The sequence below is a fragment of the Pogona vitticeps genome, chromosome 2 (genome assembly GCF_051106095.1).
Source record: "Pogona vitticeps strain Pit_001003342236 chromosome 2, PviZW2.1, whole genome shotgun sequence".
In the NCBI taxonomy this organism is placed as follows: domain Eukaryota; kingdom Metazoa; phylum Chordata; class Lepidosauria; order Squamata; family Agamidae; genus Pogona; species Pogona vitticeps.
The window spans coordinates 91,933,401-91,954,411 of record NC_135784.1 but is presented as its reverse complement, the minus strand read 5'-3'; the positions used below and the strand labels follow the sequence as shown (position 1 = coordinate 91,954,411).

Here is a 21,011-nt window from a genome sequence, read left to right as displayed (position 1 = left end):
CCATCTGTTTATTTGTATTCACCTGTTGTCTTATACCTGAAATGTGATTTATGCTGCTGTGAGCTGTGCTTTCAGTTCTAGAGGCCACCGTTGCAAAGGATTCCCAGTTCTTCAAATAAACCAGACGTTTTAAAAGCATTATTAAAAGCAAAGGCAGCAGGGCTTGACTCTGTAAGGTGTAATGAAGGTGCCAGGTTTTCATCTCTGGGGAACAAATTTTCATCTTTGACTAAAGTGGGCATCAAATGGAGAGCTTCCCAATTCAGTCCAGTACTGTAGAGGTTGACCTCCCGCCATCTGCAAATTGCAATGCTGATTCTAACATTTCGACACACAGTGGCATACTATAGTTCTTTTAGAGGTTCACATTTTTCTATATTTCTTTTGATTTTTAAGATGGTTTCATTTAGGCAGGTATAACTAGTGGCTGGTGTGACTGGAGCTCCTTTGAATGCTGATTTATTTAACTGACTCACAAAGAACTCCAAAAAACCCCTTTCAGCCACCAGTATGGCTTTTATAAATTTGAATAGTTCCAAGTAACTGCTATAAATGCTATGCTGTCTTTAAGAACTAGCCATTCTGAAGCCAAAGCACCCAGTATTCCACATTCTCGTGGCACTCTGCCCCAACAGGGCAGACCACATTGAGCATCAATAGTGAAAGAAGAATTTTGGCTGAGCTCCAAGATCTTGAGGGGAGAAAGATGTTTCTGAGGTACATGTGGTCAAGTCTGTTTAATGTTTTACTGCTTGGAAAGTCACAGGGAGCCATCTAATGCCAGTGAGGGCTTACATGCTGTGATTCAACAGCTTTTTATCCAATGAGTCACATCTAGAGAGGAGAGCTTCATGTGTCATACAAAGCACAAAGCACCGCACCACAGGTGGTGCTGAGTTCCATGTCCCTCCTCACAGGCCTCCTGGTCTGCTTACTGGGCTCCACATGCTGCGGGGGTCCTTCTGTGGCAGCAGCACTCCAATTAAGACAGGAGCCCAGCTAGCCTTTCCCCAGTGACTGCCCTTTAGGCAGTCAACCGCTTGGGCAAGGATGCAGGATGGGGAGTCTCCCTACACAGCCAATGAGTACAGTGGTGCCTCACAAGGCAATGTTAATTCATTCAGCGAAAAACACTGTGTTGCGAAAACATCATCTTGCGAAACGCGGTTCCCTTTGGAATGCATTGAAATCTAATGGAAAAATCGTCGTCTTGCAAAAATCATCAATAGAAAACATCGTCTTGCGGAATGCGGTTCCCCATTGGTATGCATTGAAATCTATTTAATGCGTTCCAATGGGGAAAAATTGTCTTGCGAAAATCATCCATAGAAAACATCGTCTTGCAAAGCGCAACAGTGATCACAAAAACCAATTGTCTTGCGGATTAATCATCCCGCAAGGCAATCGTCTTACGAGGCACCACTGTAGTTGGCTGTCTGGGGAGGTGGGGAAAGACTGGCTAGACTCCTATCTGCCAAGCCTGCCTGGGTTGGAGAAATGCTGCCAAAGAAGGGCCCCCAGTAGCATGATGGAGAAGCTAACTCAGCAATTTCTACTGATTCAATCATCCTGCTCTAATGCAGTTTCCTATGCTAAACAGCAGGATTTCAGACAGTGACAGAGAGAGAGAGAGGCAGGAGGGAGGATCTTTACCACGTTTTCTGAAATTAATGCAAAGTATCTCTGTGTCAGTCTGTGTTAAACGCACATAAACGGAGACACACACCTACAGAGCAATCATAAAAGGATAAGCTGATGATTTTTTAAAAAGAGATGCAAACAAACCATCTGATGCTTCATATTTTTTTAAAATCCCTGAAACAAAGCATCAGCTATCACAGGTTTGTGCAATATGTTCAAGTTACACAATATGTATGTTATGTTAAATATTGAGTCACCAGCACTAGAAAGTATCTTGCTTGGTTGAAAATCAAAAAGAAAAGAATTACAGTGGTGCCTCGCTAGACAGTTACCCCACATGACAGGTTTTTCGCTAAGCATTGACTTTTTGCAATCACTATAGTGATTCGGAAAACAGTGATTCCTATGGGGGAGTTTCGCTGGACAATGTTTGGTCCTTGCTTCGCAAACCGATTTTTGCTAGATGACAATTTTGACAGCTCCCTCCGCACTCAAAACAGGTGTTTTCCGGACCTAAGTTTTGCAAGACGGCCATTTAAATAGCTGATCGTCGGTCAGCTTTCCTATGGCCGATCTTCGCTAGACAACGACGATTCTTCCCCACTGGAATGCATTAAATAGGTTTCAATGCATTCCAATGGGAAAATGCTTTTCGCTAGACAATGATTTCGCTAAACAGCTATTTCAGTGGAACGGATTATCATCGTCTAGTGAGGCACCACTGTACAATTTCTTGTCCTTGACAAGCAAGAATTTGCACCCCTGTATTATTTCACCATTTTATGAAATGCCTTTTCCTACATCCACACTGTATTATTTTATTGACATAAACACATATCTGTATACTTTTAAATGATTTTTCTTTATGGTACACCTTCAGTGCTTACTTTTCTATCCAGCAGTTGGAATGTTAATCATTATGCAGCGGACAAGAGAACCCATAAAACTACAAGGAATTTTATCATTCATCTAGTTCTGTCCCCCACTCAAAACAGACTGTGCATCTTACACATATTTGACAGATGGTTGCCTAGCCTCTGTTTAAAATTGAGTGGATCATGACTTGAGCACACTCTAGGCTGCCAATAGTACATGGAATCATAGATTCATAGAAAAGTGAAGTTGGAAGGAGCCTACAAGGCCATCAAGTCCAACCCCCTGCTCAACGCAGGAATACAATCAAAGCATATCTGCCAGGTGATTATCTAAGTTTTTCTTGAAAGCCTCCAGTATTAGACCACTCAACAATTCCCAAGGTAACTGGTTCCACTGTCGCACTGCTCTAACAGTTAGGATGTTTTTTCCTGATATTCAATCAAAATCTGGCTTCCTTTAACTTGAGCCCTTCCTTTAACTTGGTTCGCAGCCCCCTGATCATCCTTGTCACCCTCCTCTGAATTTCTTCCAATTTGTTAGCATCCTTCTTGTCGCATATGCCCAGAAACTGCTTTTAGAGGAAAGGAAATTATATTGATAGATGCAGTGAGAGACCTCCCATGTAATGGTTTGTATGGCCCCCAGAGACAAAGTGACTCAACCTGGTGTCTGCCCACATGTAGAAATGGCAAGAGCCTATGCCAGTGCTTTTTACAACTGAATGGCAGGGGGAGGTTTTTCAAATGCAACCCTCCCAATTAATTTTATACAAAATGTCTCACCTGACTATTTCAGCCCCGATGTGAGGATATTAAAGGAAAAAGAGCAAAACAAGCCTGACTGTTAGCACTCCTAGTCTATACTGTATACTGTACACCAAAGGTAGTGATCTTCCATATTGAAGCCCACTTTACATTCCTGCTAGGCAATGAATCTGGTGTTTATTTCTATTCAGTGGTTGTTGTGGTTGGTTTGCTTTGGTTGACAAAACCCATCTCACAAGCAATGGGAAACAGTAGATTTTCAAAACAAAATTAAATATTTATTTTATCCTAGTTTTGTTTTTTCTTTTCTAACCTGCACTCATAGCTTAAAAGTAAGAGCCATTTTCTTTTGCCCAAAGTTTATCCCTTAAAGCATCTTGAAGCTAAGCCACAGCCAAGAGTTGGGGCGGGGGATGGAATCCATGTCGCAGAATAAACCTTTCATGAAAGATCATGCTGATTTGCAAGTGTTCCCTAACTCATTTGCTTCAGTCATTATTTAATTATCTTACCCAGGAGATCTGCATAGTGTGAAAAGGTGGTGAAGCCTTACTTATTCGTATCCAGAAGTGCTAACAAATGTCTGCTCTGATAACACTAATTGAAGTGCTGGGAGATTAGCATAGGAGACAGACAGCTTTTAAATGTATACTCAAGAGCATTTCATTTGGAAAAGGCTAAGGCAGGTGAGCCAGGTAACACATGAACAAATGTCCAAAAACAACAAATCTATTTGGTTATAATTGCAGGGCTGAAGTTCTTTATGACATGGTTTGTGTTCCTCTGGATTTCCACCTGGGTATAGATGTGAAATTGAAAACCTATTCACATACCTCGTTTCTGTGGCCATCTTCCCTAAAAACAAAAACAAGAAAAAAGATTTCTGCTGGCTCTGTTCTTGTTTATAGCTGGAAACGTAAGACTACTGATAAGAAAATTCAGGAGGAAGGGGGACAAAAAAGGGCTAAGGAAGGTGCTCATTGCCTAGTAGCTGATTTTTTTTATTCCAAAATGGATAATAGGAAGTCTGATAGGAGCATGGCACACATTTACCCAAACAAATGGGTGGAAATGCAAAAATAGATGAGGAGCAATGCAGCCAACATTGCCCTTTAGAAACAACCTCTTTTGATCTGAAATAGCAATGATGCCTATTATTGACCAAGAAACATGACAGCACCATGGGTCATTCAACATTTATATTGACAAAGAGCAGTAAAACTGCCTGCATTGAGCCCCATAAATGTCACAATGGTGGGGGAAAAGAATGCTCAGACAACATTCCATGCTCTTTATAGAGGAAAGTCATATATAAAAGTTCCACACTGAAACTCTACTCTTGTCCTGGGGCAATGTTTTTTTTTTTCTGAAGACACGGAGTAGCATGGGCACAATGAAATGTGCTGCATCTCTTGCACCAGAATGTATGACTGACCTTTATTCAATATTACTCCAGCTGGAATCTGAAAATGTCTTGACTTTGTAAGCCTAGTGTTCAACAGAATATGGGCAAATTGTTGTTGCATTTATAGGACGACCATGGATTTTAAGAAGACATAAGACATAAGAAATTTATTTGTCATTGCACTCACAAGTGGGTGCAACGAAATGAGGTGCTCTTCCCCAAGGTAAAACTGGACAACACCACTACAAAAAAAGTTAAAATATACACAACACTCACCATACAAATATAGATACCCCGTTAAGGAGACACATATCTTGAACACTAAAAATTTTACTTTGCACTTTAATTTGTACTTCCCCATCTCATATGCGAACTAAAACGCATGAGTTCTACTTAAATGTTTGCACTTTTCCTAATTTTGTGAGGCAATTCTGCCATCAGAAACTGTGTATAAAATGCATACATTAGGGCAGCGATGGCGAACCTATGGCACGCGTGCCACAGCTGGCACACAGAGACCTCTTTGTGGGCACCCGAGCCATAAGTCACCACCGAGAAATACCCATCCTCCGATCCCGGATTTTGGCACTCCCCTCTGCTGGTGCAGTGGTCCAGCGGAGGGGTGCAGTGGGGGTCTAGCCCAATGGGGGATTGGAGGACCAGTAAGTATTTCTTTGTTAATACCGCCCATAGAAAAACACACACAAGCATTTAACAATTGCAGTGCAGGAGCAGTTGTTTTTTCTAAACTAAAACCTTAGTATTCGGGTTTTAATTGCAGTGTTGGCACTTTGAAATAAATAAGTTGATTTTGTGTTGCAGTTTGGGCACTTGGGCTCAAAAAGGTTCACCATCACTGCATTAGGGCTAAGTACATGCAGCATGTATGTTGGGGGGAAAACAAACCCAACCAATTTGTCCGTCTCTAGGCATTACACTAATAAACTAAACAACAACATCAACACGACCAACAACAGCAACAACTCTCCATGTTGGTGAGATAAAGAATAACAGTAGTTTGCTGTAAATTTGTGAAGCTCCAATCTAACATAATCTAAGTTTGCATGCCCCTTTTGGGATATATCAGCCATGCATCTTTTACTGTCTCTTGCTCATTCTGGTCATGCAGTAAATGAAATGCTAAGTGTATCTACAGTACACAGTTACAGCCGTGTGACGCCTCTTTGCTGTAATAACTGTACATATCTGCTGGAATCCTAGAGCTCGTGGGAAGAGAATTCTAAATACTTCACCACACTAGAAATTCCAGGATTCCATAGGAAGGAGCCCTGACAGTTACAGAGGTATCAAATTGCTATAACTTTGTAGTAAAGATAAATTTAGCATGTCTTAAAGGTCTTCTGGTTTAAATTTGAGGACTGTATTTCAAAAGATCTTCTCAGTTGCTCTAATGTACATGTTTCTTTGAATCGTAAACAATTACATCAGAATATTGTTAAGTTTCTTTTCTGGAATCCCCAAAAAGTAACTTTCCAAAGCTCTGAGGGAGAAATATTGGGAAATTCTTCTCAATTTACTGATCAATGATGGTGTACAATTAAATATTTTGTGTTTCATTTTTACAGATTGTCAAAATTGAAAATAATGGGAAAGGATATCACTATATTCTTGCAACTTTGGTAAGCTGAATCTTGTTTGCTGCTTCATGCATACAATGTATGTTTTCTGATTGGTTTTCGGGTTTTAGTGCAATGTTACGTGTAACACCCTGGAAACAAGGGCTATAAAACACACTTGTGAGTAAACATCTATATGATTCTGTGATTGTCTGAGGAGAAAGTAATAGCTTGAGTATGCAACAGTGAAACATACAGGTGTGGTATTCTTCAACTGATTACATGCAATGACATGCCTAGATATGGTCTTCACAGTACTGTATTTTGCATTCTAGTAGGATGCACAAAAGCAAACTGCTTGAATGTACATTATATATAAACTTAGATTAAATGTTGTTGCTACATGACGTTAAATCACTTATGACAATTTTATGAATGAGTGAGCTCAAAAATGTAATGTCCTTAACAGCCATGCTCATCTCCTGCAAGCCCAAGGCTGTGGCTTCTTTGATGAAGTCATCTATCTCATATTTGGTCTTCCTCTTTTCCTGCTGCCTTCAACTCTCCCCAGCATTATTGTCTTTTCCAAAGAATTTTGATTTCTCATGATGAGTCCAAAGCATGACAGCCTCAGTTTCAATATTTTTGTTTCTGGAGATAGTTCAGGATTGATTTGATCTAGAATCCATTTCTCTTTCTGGTAGTCTCTCCTCCATATCCATATTTGAAATAAATCTTTTTTTTCCTGTCAAATTCCTTCACTGTCCAGATTTTACACATGCACATAATAATTGGGAATACAATAATGTGGATTATCTTGGCTTTGATCTCCAGTGACACATTCTTATGCTTGATGATTTTTTTTTAAATCCCTTCATTTGCTGCCTTTCTGAGTTTCAGTTTTCTAATTTCTTGGCTGCATAATCAATTTGGATTGATGACTGCGCCAAGTTATAGAAAATATTTTACAATTTCAGTTCCTTCATTTCCTGCCTTAAACATTATAGTTCTTCAATAATCATGATTTTTGTCTTCTTAATGTTCAGTTGTCCATAATACAGATTATACATCTGAACAATCAAGTGCTGAGGTACACCCATATCTATCCAAACAATCCATAATTTCTCACGATCAAACAATCAAAGGCTTTGCTGCAGTCTATAAAGCATAAACTGGTCTTGAATATTGAACATTTCCAGATTGTGGGCAATAGTTTTGTTTTCTATATTTGTTGGCACATACTTGTTAGAACTTTGACAGATTCAATCTCTGAGGTTGAAATAGTTTGATTGGTATCCCATCTACCCTTGGAGATTTCTTTCTTCCTAGTGTTTTTACAGCTGCTTTCACTTCATTTTCCAGAACTGCAGCATTTTCATTATAAGATTCCTCTCGAAAGAAATCTGTCATCCTTTTATCTGTTTTGTATAGGTCTTCAGTATACTGTTTTTCTTTTTTTCTTTATTTGATTTTGGTTAGATATGGTGCTTCTTTGTTGGTCTTTCAGCATTCCTAATCTAGGCTTAAATTTCCCTTTGATTTCTTGGATCTTAGCTTTGTTTGTTCCTTTTGTTGTTCTTTTCTATTTCTTTATACTGGTTGTTGTAATAGTTCTCTTTTTCTCTACATAACATTTGCTATAAAGCTGCACTCAGGTTTCTGACTCTATTTCTGTCACCTTTTATTTTTGCTTCTTATTTATTCTTTACCATTTTAAGTGTTTCTTTCATCATCCATATAGGGTTTTTTTTTTCTTTTCTTTTTGCTACAGGAATTATCTTTTTGCATACTTCCCTAATAACATATATAACATTCCTGATTTCAGTTCACAGTTTTTCTGGTTCATGGTCAGCTGAGTTTAGCAATGAAAATCTGTCCTTTATGTGGACTTGAAATTCACCAGAAATGTTGTTTAAATTATATTTTGGAAGTAGAATTTTTTTAGTGTTCTTCAGTTTTACTCTGATGTTTGATATGAACAGTTCAGAATCACTACACGATCTCCTCTTGATCTTGTTTTGGCAGAGAGAATACAGCTTTTCCATCTACTAATTCCTGTTATGTAGTCTATTTGATTTTCTTTATTGGTCACCTGTATACAGTCTGTTCAATTGAGTGCAGTATGTATTTGTGAAAAACATATTGTTAGCTTCACAGAACTCTGTGAGTCATTCCCCTGCTTCATTTTTGACCCACGACTGATTGCAGTTGGAAAATAGAAGATGGGATGGAAATAGAGGCTTGTGATACCTTTGTCTTTCTCCTAATTCTCATCAACTAAAATCAATCTGTATTGGGATGACTTTAATTCAAACAGGATCTTCTGTTCTGTCCAAAAGTCCTTTTAAAATTTCTAATAGGGCTTATATTCAGACATGGGATCTTACTTGCAAATTGCGTGTGCCAAATGTTGTTTTGTGAACTTGGGTAGAATGCATTCAACGGGTCCCAGTACAAAGACTGCTTGTACTCTTCTGTCTTTTAGTTCTCTGGTGAGACTGCCAATGATTGTTCAAGGGTTTGTTATTGTGTATGTCACAGCCACATGGCTTCAATATGTCAGCACTTTCAAACTCATTTAATCTAGGCCACCACACAGCTATAAGCTGGCAGTAATGACTTCCACTCTCCACTAAACTGCACTGCATTTCAGACTGTGCACCAAAAGTGAAGTGTTCCATGTCCCATTAGTAATCCCAGGAGCCCTCTCAGCAAAAGAACAGATTGGGGCTTCAGTCAACTTTAATATCCTAGTTACCATCTGACTCACTGGTAAACATCGTCTTACTGAAGAATGGGCAAGTTCAGGATTGAAACAATGGGCACGGTTTTTCATCATTTTTGTTTCAAATTAAACAAAGACCTCATATAGCATCTAAGTGACATTAACTGTCACTAGTTATTCTGAATATTAAATAGGAGTGGGAAGAAGCAGGGCCCCTCAGAAAAGAAAGAGAAGATGCAAATATAACAATAAATATATAGGAAGAGCTTCTTTATTAGGCAAACAGGAGTAGACAAAGGATGATGTAAAGGAGGGTGAGACTCCTTCCTTCCTTCCTTCCTTCCTTCCTTCCTTCCTTCCTTCCTTCCTTCCTTCCTTCCTTCCTTCCTTCCTGCCTGCCTGCCTGCCTGCCTGCCTGCCTGCCTGCCTGCCTGCCTGCCTGCCTGCCTGCCTGCCTGCCTGCCTGCCCTAGCCTCGTCCTGAGTACAAATGAACTGGAAAACATGCCTTGGTGACTTTCTGTGGACTGATATAGTGTTTCAGAAGGCTTGGCATTTATGGGAATTGCTGGCACCAAGAGCACACAGTGGGCTCATTGAAGCTGCCTCCACATGGTCAAATACTGTGGGATTTGCTGCAGGTGTAAAATGTATGCATTTGCTTTTTTTAAAAAATGATCATATGACACAAGGGAGAATCTTACCCTTTTTGCTCCCAAGGCAGAGGTGTTTTTTCTCTGCCACTAGAGGCTTCTATTTTTTTTTCAAGCCAGAATGATTCAAATTGACTTTTCCTTGTTCACACAGTTGTTACATTCTCCAAAAGGATGCAGGGGTTGATGGTGGGTGATATTCTGGTGACATACTAAACTGGGTGTGATGTTTTGGACAGCAGGGACACCCACCACCCATGATCCTTCTCCCTACTTACCCTGAAGTTTTTTTTTAACAAACTGTGGAGTTTAGCAATAGAACACCTTATCACTACAATGATATACTAGTTTAGCACTAGATCACTTTTGCATGGACAAAAAAATATAAAAATAGATATGAAATAGCAACAACTCTGATGAATTACATCAGTCTAATATGTTTTCTCACTGTGTGTGTACATGTTTGTATGCTGTGGAGAACTTTGGAAAACTGTCCCTTTTCCCTAACACTATGCAATACTTTCAACAGTCCACCAGCTTTAGAATGAAGGAGAGCCAGGGATCGGCATACAGCAGGATCAAAGGAAGAGGAGCTCTGGGTTGTAGTATGGAGGAAACTGCATTGGGCTGAGGGGCTACTGTGGACACTGGCAACAAAACAATCCACAGCCTCTGTGTGATCACCTAATCCATTGCTTGTCCCAGCTCCTGCCAACCTAGCAGTTTGAAAGCATGTAAAAATGCAAGTAGATAAATAGGTACCATCACGGTGGGAAGGTAACAGTGTTCCGTGTCTAGTCGTGCTGGCCACATGACCACGGAAACTGTCTTTGGAAAAATGCTGGCTCTATGGCTTGGAAACAGGGATGAGTACCGCCCCCTAGAGTCAGACACGACTGGACAAATTGTCAAGAGGAACCTTTAATTCAAGCAGAAGCAAAAAAAAAAAAAAAGGCTGCAAATCAAACCACAGCAAAAACCAAATCACTCCAGTTTGGCTTGGCTGTGTAGTTGCATCCTGAGACAGCTTTGTGTACGATACTTCCAAGGAACTCTTTGTGTAACAGAAGGTGGAGCAGCCACCAAAACACCATCTCAAGGGGAATTTGCATTGACTGTGCAACATTTGAGGAAGGCTGGCAGATGCTGAAAGTGTTTCGCTACCACTAGCACAGGAAACTACAAGCCTCTTGGGACACCTTTAGCCCACTTCTTCACAAATTTCTGCATCTCTTTAGTTACCTCATCACCTGGACAAAAAGGCTCTTGAATGTCTTTATTTGGATTAGATCACTTAAAATTAGTCTTAGCTGTCCTTGAGTTATTCAGAGAAAGGTGAGGTACAGAGCAAAAATACATTTTAAAAAATGCTCAAATATACTGGTTGCACCTAATTTGTCAGCAGCGATATGTGTTCATTCAGATGAGTGATTTCCACACCTCTACATGTAAGCAAGTGTAGTACAAAATGAGTGCTTTATTTCTACAGACAACAGTACAGAGAAAAACATTTTCTTTCTGACAGGAACAACTTTTCTAACAAAATGATTACTTTCCACATGAAACTGCAGATGAGATTTTCATGTTCACACAAAGAAAAAGGTGATCCTAAGAGACTCTTCAGTTGAGCAATGAGAAATAAACCATATGTGGGTGGCGCTCTTCTGTCCACTCCTCTACTTTTCCCCTTGTTTTTCCAGCATAATGTAAAAAGCAGACATTTCTTCATTTCCGGTGAGGTGACATGTATGAGCTATGCAGACACCTCTCCACGAGGTACCCCTTCTTTCAGTCCGCATGCTATGCATAAAATGCAAAATAAAATAAAACCTATGCCCATTTCCTTTTCTCTGCCAAGTGGGGGCCACTGTCACATGAGACAGAACAGGTACCTTGCTTTATCCATTTGGCTTTCTATGGTGTTCTGAAATTTTGAAAGACAGACTAGGAAATATTCTGGCCAATGCTTGTCACTTCATGCCATCACCTGCATACAGTATCATTCATTATTACCTACAATGTATTATCAAGGGCATAAATCACATGTTCATATCTTACATGCTCAATGAGTATAATATGTGAATCTGCCTTTAGAGCTACAGATGCTAGTTTGCAGAAACCAGCTTAGAAGCTTCTGGGCCATTCATTGAGAACATTTTTGCCTCAACCTCTGCTTTAGCTTTTCTGCTTCTGAAGCCAATAATTTAGCTGGGATAGTGTGTTTTAGGGAAGAGCATCAGTCTTCTATTGAGTGGAAGAATATTTGTAGCTAAAAATAACACTTTCCAATTCCTTGCAAATATTTCACTTCTAGAACATTCTGACCTCCAAATTTTCCCCTTGAAAATGTTTCATTTGCTTAGAGGTTGACAATACAGGTCCCAAAAGTGTGTTTCAGAAATAATCAGGAATGCATTAACGTGAATTGGACAAATCACTGGGACCTATCAGACTGAGTAAGCTTTACCCAAAAGCTTTAAAATCATGCTACTGTCTTTCCAGGCATAAATCAAAATACTAGGCTTAGTCTCTGAATTCTTAAATGGTCCTGGGTCTAGGAAAGCTAATTAAACAAGAATAAGGCTGTCAATGACTGAGTAGCTGTAGCATTATAGCTATATATTATTTCCAGCTTGAAATACAGTAGCCCTATTCAGGGTTTAACATTTAGGTATACTCACTACACAATTGGGGGAGTGCTCTAGCCTCCCTTATTCTCTCTCTAGTTGTGTCAGCATGAACAAGTGGAATGTGACAAATCTGAATTTCCAAATTTTTAAGGTGCTCCCCAGGAATTGCAATCCTGGAAAAACAAGAAGAGGCCCCGTGAATATTAGAGACCCTTTTGTTCAGTCTTGTTACTCTTCACCAACGAAAGGCAATGGAAGTGATAATGAAGAGAGGCAGGGCTAAAGTTTTCCATCTGAATGCAATCTGGATACAGAAACATCAATGCCTGAGTAGTGCTAGTATTAGGTGTATGGATAGCTCATTCGGTATGTAGAAGCAGAGGTTGAGAGTTTGATTCCCCGTTGCGCTACCAGGAGAAGTCACCGCCTGTGGCACCTTGGGCACCTTGAGGTTCCACAGCACCCCAGAAGAAAAGAGTGGTAAACCACTTTGGAACACACGGTATCTTGAAAACCCTACGAAGGGTTGCCATAAGTCAGAACTGACGTGACATCATGTAATTATTATTAGACCACTTGCTGGGGAACATACACAGGAGAGTCTGGTTGTACCCGTGGCCCTGTAGCGGGCTTCCCATAGGAACTTCTTTGGCCACTGTACAAAAAGAATGCGAAAACATAACAGGCTTTAGATCTGAACTAGAATAGCATTTACTAAGGACCATTTTTGCATTTGAACCTGTATAGCACATCCAAGACACCTTTAACGCATTTATTTCTTCGTAAATGTACCTGAAAGCTAATACAGTGGTGCCTCGCATAACGTTTTTAATTGGTTCCAAAAAAAAAAAACCTTATGCGAAAAAAACTTTATGCGAAACACCATTTCCCATAGAGATGCATTGGAAACTGGTTAATCCGTTCCAATAGGCACGGATTGCCGTCCTTAAGCGAAAAAACCCATAGGAAACATCGTTAAACGATACAATGTATCCTCCATTGGAATGTATTGTAGCTGACTCAATACGTTTCAATGGCTTTGCGAAGTCAATTTTTGCAAAATTAAGTGTGTCATAAAAGGGTCAAAAATGGTTTTAAATGCTTGGATTAGCTTCTGCACCCTCTAAAACGGATGCAAAAGTTAATTTGGCTTTGATCTGACTTTTCGTTAATTAATGGTGAATTTTTTTTCCCCCAACTTTTGACAGCTGTCAAAATCTGACAGCTCCATTAATTCCTATGGGGGAAGAAAAAATTCACAAAAAATTAATGAAGACTCAGCAACTGTTCTAAATTCTTGGGTTCGTTAGAGGACCCCCTAAGTTGTGGGCAAACCTGATTTGGCTTTGATCTGAACTTTTGTTAATTTTTTGTAAATTGTTTTCTCCCCCATAGGAAAGCATGGAGCTGTCAGATTTTGACAGGTCCATTGGTTCCTATGGGCCAAAAAACAAAAATTCACAAAAAATTAACGAAACGTCAGATCAAAGCCAAATCAGGTTTGCACATGACTTAAGGGGTCCTCTAACGAATCCAAGCATTTAGAACCGTTTTGGACCCTTCTAAGACACTTTTTAAATTGAAAACAAAAAAAACGTTAAGCGAAGCAGGGGACCTAAAACCAAAAACGTTAAGCGAAGCATGGTCCCAAAAACGCTATGCGAAAATCGCCCATAGGGAAAAACGTTATACGAAGCACAATCTGCCTCTGAAAAAATAAACGTTAAGCGAAAAAAACGTTAAACGAAGCAAACGTTAAGCGAGGCACCACTGTATTAAAATAAAACTGTCAGCTTGAAAGGTGCCACAAGTTTCTTCAGTACAGTGGGGTCTCTACTTAAGAACAATCCAACTTAAGAACAGCTCCATTTGCTAAATTTTGCTTCTACTTGAGAACAGAAATCCAAGATAAGAACAGGAAAAAAACCTTTCCTGCTCTTTTTTTAACCTTAGGTCACCTTAGGTTAAAAAAATATTCTCCCCCTAGTGGTAGAGTACGTATTAACCAGCTTTGCATTAGTTCCTATGGGAACTAATGCTTCAATGTACGAACGCACCTCTACATAACAAAAAAACAGCCAGAACGGATTAATTGGTTTTCAGTCCATTCCTATGGGAAATTTTGCTTCAACTTAAGAACGTTTCAACTTAAGAACACCATTCCAAAATGGATTAAGTTCTTAAGTAGAGGTTCCACTGTATAAAATGTTGGCATCTCAGGTAAAATTTTGAGGTACTGGATACCACCATGTTAAAGTAATTTCATGGAACTGGTAGCTAAAATACTACAAAATTTACATTAAAGGGTATTCACAAAATCATGATCTTCCGTCATAAGCCTGAAGATTTCAGACAATAACCTTGCTTTTAAAAACCCCTAGAGGAAGGGATAACATTAATCAAGGAGCATTCAAATTCTATATATTGGCACTGTTTCCGTCATTAGCTGTATGTTCAATAAACATCTATGAAGTGTGATATAAACATTTATTGGCCCTCTGTTCTGATTAAATGAATGATGGGCACATCAATTGTGAGGACAGGCATGCACCAGTAAAACCTTTATGGTGCAACTAAACATAATGTAGGGTTTGGAAAGACTCTATTAAGCTGCTGCCATGTCTTCTGGCTATACTACACTTTGAGGAGCCCTCATTCGTAACTGATATGTTACCAGAGTGAGATAGAGAAAGAAATAGTATAGAACAGTGAAGTTATTTTTTTAAAAAACTGCAAAGTTGAAAAATAGCAATAGACTGCAGTTATTCAGATTAGCACACAACTTGCTGCTTTTCTCATGGAAAGCTAGAAGATGCAGTGACTAAAAAAAGTCTTGAGACACCATTTCCCTCTCTTTTCCTAAGGGAACTGATGGCTGAAATGGCTGTCTGCCATTTTAAACTGAGGGAGGCAGCGTACATTTTCTACCTCAGTAAGCATAACTCAGAGCAAAATGTAGAATAAGAAGTAGTCCTGGGATTTAAAGAGTGAGAACTGGGTGCTAAGTGGATAAAGAACGGTAGTCAAATAATTTTTAGCATGTTTTAAACTGATGTTTCAAAAAGTAAACACATGGTGTACGTGGTAGGGCAGATTATTTTGGCAGAGAAAAATGTCTTTTTTTGAGTGGCAGCGAGTTTATTTTGCTCTTCCATCAGAGGGGCATTTATTTTAATTTGGATATTGATGTGATTTAATTTCTAACAATTAGCCATATATGAATGGCATTTCAGACTCCACCCATCCACCCACCCACCCAGTCTTCTACTTTACCATTGTATTCATCACTTAGAGCTGGGTGGGTGAAAGGAAGGTAGTCAAGGAGGGACTAAGGTGCAGAGGATGTGAAGATTCAGAGTGGACATGTACAGCAATCAAGAAAGGGAGCTGGTGGGGAGGGATGGGGTTCTACTGACAAAGGATGGGCCAGCAGATCAGGCCACCATTCTCTCCCTCTACCCTGAAATGATGAATTTGCATGGTTGGGATAACCAGATGGAAAAATAAATATATATTAAAAAAATTCCATACATACACACAGGGGTTTTAAATCCCCTGTAGTCCCCTGCAAAGTTTTAAATCAGATTACAAATTGTTCAATTAGGATGGATGGATGAAAACAAAGACCAAGTGACTACCATGTGATTTTGAACTGACTTCAAATACCCCAATCCAGCGCACAATTCATTTCAAGAATGTAACCACACTCTGAAACTGGGTACCTTTCCCCTTCTCAGTACTATATAAACTAACCAGACCCACCTTTTAAGCCCCATTGGTGATTAAAACTACTTATTACCATGCTGTTCCTGTTTGTTGCATATAGTCTAGGATTAATTTAGCCACTTATCATTGTCATTGTTTATAGAACAATGCTCCCTGGAAAGGGAACTGAATGTCAGCTGGAGTCTTAAAGGTCACTGCTACGTGTGAAATATCACACTATCAACAACTTGTGACAGGAAACAGTCCCTTTGTTTTGGTGGCATGTATAAATAGTTGCTGTGCGGTCCCCCTCATATGTCTGAGGAAGTGGACATGTTTGCAAAAGCTCACATTAAAACATAGCATTTCATCTTCAAGGTGCCATAATATTTTTGTCCTCTTTATATTTTTTCCTTTGTTTTTCACCTGATACAAGGTGAAAAACCTGATACTTAACTTCAGTTGATTTTTTGCTGTGTCCCCTTTCCTTATTTGGTTTTTCTGTGGGCATAATTGACTAAACCTTATTCCTTAACCCACCTGCCCCAATTCTACTTTTAGGCTTCCAATCAGCATTTGAACTTAGCTAGGTAGAAGGTATTTTTAATTGCCACAAAAATGAACTACTCTTGATGATTAACTCAGTGTTAGAGTGTGTGACACACACACACAAACATATACAGAGAACTCTGTGTGTGTACAGACTGGGTGGGTATGGGGGTGGCTGGAGGTGGGTGCATGGGTGACCATAAAAATCCTTTACATCAAAGAATGTTCATGGGACAGAGCAAGGATATGACATGTTGAAACTTCCACAGCATTGTGCGTCTTGGTTCCTGTTTTTCTCTCTCTCTACCTCTTTCACATGCTTTTGTAGTACAAATCTGGCAGATCATTAGCCACTGTAATCAGATCAGACATCACAATAACTCTGTGGAGGACAAAGAACATGTGTCTTGTAGGAAGACATGTTGGAACATATCCTGGGCAGATGGCCTTCTTTCTTCTAAGCACCCTCATCATTAATAGGTTATGATAGAAATGAAGGAAAGGTTCTGTATTTCCCTCAGGAAGTCAAATCTAATGAAAGTATAGAATCTCTGCGGCATATTCCCTCCATGTGATACCTTACAAATGTTTCCTTGCAAGCTGCGTCTAGAATGGCAAGTCTGGAGTGGAAGTTATTGCAGGAGTGATCAACTTGATTTGTAAAGTACTTTTGTTTGATAAAAACATTCTGTTCTAACAACAGGGATAACAGGCTTGGGGATAAGTCACAAAACCGGGGCTTCAAAATGAAAGGGATTTTCTGTGTTGACTGTCACTTAGCCCCCAAAGGCTCCTGCCAACCAAAAAGGCTCAACCATGAGTCAATACCAAGCTGTCTTTATTGAAAGTGATGAATGAGCCCACCTCCAAATCAATTCTCTAACAGGGACAGTGTCAGAGTCCTTAACAGATGCTAAATAAGATTTATGTTTAACCCTTACAATAAAACACTTCAAGGAAACAAGGCAGATAGATAAGCATTGCTATTATAGCCATTCCTACTCTGCCTGGACATGGATTAAATAAAGCCTGTAATTCTTAAAGAGAATAGTAAGTGTGGGACATGTCTTGCTCTTGATAGTTTTGCGTAGATATGGGCAAGGCACATGGGTTACACGTGCTTCAAAATTTACCTGAAATACTGGTAGCCTTATTCTTGTACTCTATATGACATTGATAAGGCTCCCAGGTCTTCAGGTGCTATCTGAAGTCTCAAGTAACTGCTGCGCTTCTCTGGATCTCCAGATGGGGAGAGGGATCTCAGGACAAGAGGTACTGAAGGAGAAGAAAATTTGATAATTGCATTTGATTCAGAATCAAGACCTGACCCTTAACAAGAATGGAAGGAACTGCTGCAGCTGCTGGCTGGATTTTGCCACATGTTCAGCCACTCAAAATGTTCTCTCCTCCTGAGTCTGAATTGCCCTATTACCTGGTTAGCTAAGATTTATCCTGATACTGGGCCCATTTGCCTGAGTTCCTGTCATGCCCATATCCAAAATGAATAAGCCTTCAATAATTCCAGTTTTGTGTCTTACCTGAAGATACATGTTTCTGGTGTTCTGGTCTTCACATTTCTTTTATTATTTCCTATTGGCATCTTCACCTTAAAGGAACCATGAAGGTTTAAACTTCTGAACACAGTCTTCAACCCTCAAATAATAATTATGTGCCATCAAGTCAATTCTGACTTATGATTATCCTTTTGAGGGTTTTCCAGGTGGAGAATATTCCAAAGTGATTTACTCTTCCCTTCTTTGGGGGGCTCCCTGGGACTTTCCAGCTTGCCCAGGGCCACACAGGAGACTGTCCTCACAGCAGACATAGTGGGGCATCAAGCTCCTAACCCATGGCTCCATAGGCAGATACCTAAACCACTAAGCTATCCAGCCAGCCATTGGGATTCAGCATATGAGCCATTAAAATAATTAACTGTACTTTACTTTCTTAGTGTTGCCTTGAATGGTACAGTTTTGCTATTCATCTAGTATCAGAGAAGAAGGGAGTGTCATGGCAACGGAAGGGCTCAGAATGGTCACAAAATTGCAGATGCAAAGGGACAGAATATTCATGGATCCAAAAGACAGCGAGAGGTGTGGCTTGGCAAGCAGCAGCAGCAGTGCTTGAGTGTATCTCAGTGGCCAGATATAAGAAATGAAGAGGGGAATTGTACAAGCTATGAAAACGAGGGTGGGGGGAATCTTCTAGCTAGACAACATGATGGGATGAGATGTATGGGAGCATACAAAAGCTTACCAAGCCAGAGATCTGTTTTAAAATAATAATAATTGTGTTCACATGTTTACAGGTAAATGTATACCAACATGGTAGTGATAGTCAGGGATGGGGATTTGAGTCACGGGACTTGCCATCAAGTTGGACCTAAGTCCAACTCAACGCTTCTGGGTTTGTTTGTTTTTTGTTCAATCACTAGGACTCGACTCGCGACTTGGAGCCCACCCCCTCTCCCTTTTTTTTCCTAGAGAAAATGCTTATTTTTAATAGGGACTCAGAGTTCAGGTTTGGACCCGGGAGTCGGTACCAAAGACTTGGACTTAGGACTTGGTACCAGAGAGTTGGACCCAGACTTGGGACTCATACCCAAAGACTTGTCAACATCCCTGGTGATAGCAGGCCAGAATCTAGAAACCTGTTCAACACCTTGGCCATTGGTCTGTGATGGTCCTCAGGACTCAGCTCTGTCCCCCACATTATTCAACGTTTACATGAAACTGCTGGGAAAGGTTGTCCAGAGTTTTGGGGGTTTTGCTGCTATTAATATGAAGAGTGTTCGGAAACTTTAGCTAGTTCAAAATGCTGCAGACAGACCCCTGACTGGTGCTGGTTATAGGGAGCATGTAACTCCCTTATTGCAACAGCTTTACTGGCTGCCAGTCTGTTTCCATGCCCAGTTCTGGTTATGATGCATAAAGTCCTCTATAGATGGAGTCCAGGCTGCTTGAAAGATTATATCACCTGTATGAATGTTCTCAGCTTACAGTATAAGATCTTTTGGGGAGGCCCTTCTCTTGGTTCCACCACCTTCACTTGATGAGGACACAAGAGAGGGCCCTCTCCATGACTGCTCCCATGAGCTGCCCTGAGAAGCCAGGTTGGCCCCCTCCTTCTTGTTCTTCCATTGTCAAGCCTTCCTCTTCAGACGGGCTTTTAAGCAGTAACTTATCTCAGGAATGCTAGTTTTTTTTTAAAAAGAACAGGTTTCTAAATAATTCTGAATTGCTTTTAAACTTGATTTTTAAAAGCTTAATAATATTTTAATTGTTTTTTTTAATATGATACGGTATATAGTGCTTTAAAATATGTTGTTTTATCTGTTGTGAGCAACCTCAGGTCCCCTATAGGGAGAAAGGCAGTAAATAACTCAGCAAGTAAGCAAGCAAATAAGTAAGTAAAAGAGACAGCATTTGGAGAAGTTACTTTTTTGGAACACTACTCATGCTGGCTGGGGTATCTTGAGACTTGTCCAAAAAGTAACTTTCACAGACATTGCCTAGAATACCAAATGCCTAAATTTCACCAGGGTAATCCAGAACTGGGTGGCAGAAACCTTTTACACAAATATTTTAAAATGTTTACAAAAGCCATTGGCTTCTTGGAGCTGAGTATTGTTCTACTCCTTCTCTACAGGAGTGGAATTAACCTCATGGTACAGTGGTTAAATTGCAGTACTGCAGTCAAGACTCTGCTCATGACCCAAGTTTGATCCCAATGGGCCCAGGTAGCCAGCTTAAGGCTAACCCAGTCTTCCATCTTTCTGAGGTTGGTAAATTGAGTGCCTAGCTCAGTGGAGGGGGCAATGTGCAGCCTGTGTAATTAAATTGCAAACCACCTAGAGAGCGCTTGAAGTGCTATAGGGTGCTATATACCCACCACACTTTACAGGGGGAGATGCAATGAAGGTAGTTACTCTAATGAAATAATCTCTATCTCTCTATCTTTTTTTTTTTGTCCTAATCATTGTGCTTCCTCACTGACAGGGATTTCATATTATAGTGATGATGATGAAAAAAATATAACAAGGCATGCAATTGTAGACAATTAAAGAGACCTGGACAAAGGCTGGCTCTGCTCAAACTGTCTCTCTGCCGCAGTTGGAAGGATGAGACTGTGCATTTAGATGCCAGGCCTTGAGGGGGAAGGAGGTGTGAAATGGAAGGAGGAGAAGCCAGTGATCCTCAGAATTATTGGCAGGTGCCTAGGGGACCCTTCTGCCCCAAGAAAAACGTTGTAAAACATGTTGGTATTTTAGACCATGTAGTGCAGCAATTTGTTAAAGTCCTGTCAGAACAATGGTGGGATTTTACTAGGACTACATTCACTGCAAGGGCATATTTCTGCTCGTTGCTGCCAGCACATTAAAACCTCATCTGTGCCAGTTAGTGGCAAGCAATGGTGGAATTCATGCTTTTATACACAAATAGAGCAAATGGAAAGGCCACATTATTCATAGTGGCTGGTGTATGCTG

General features: G+C 40.1%; 1 protein-coding gene across 11 annotated transcripts in view; it reads left to right on the top strand.

Moving 5' to 3' along the window:
• The window catches only part of GRIA1 (glutamate ionotropic receptor AMPA type subunit 1), a 260,702-nt gene that overhangs the window by 143,821 nt on the left and 95,870 nt on the right, over positions 1–21,011 (top strand). For all 11 annotated transcript variants that reach the window (XR_013541837.1, XR_013541840.1, XR_013541839.1 and 8 more), the window contains one exon: positions 6,273–6,326. Coding sequence is in view for 6 of the 11 variants with exons in the window: in XM_078385616.1 (XP_078241742.1) it covers positions 6,273–6,326 (54 nt within the window). In the remaining 5 variants the exon portion in view is untranslated. The remainder of the gene's footprint in view (positions 1–6,272; positions 6,327–21,011) is intronic.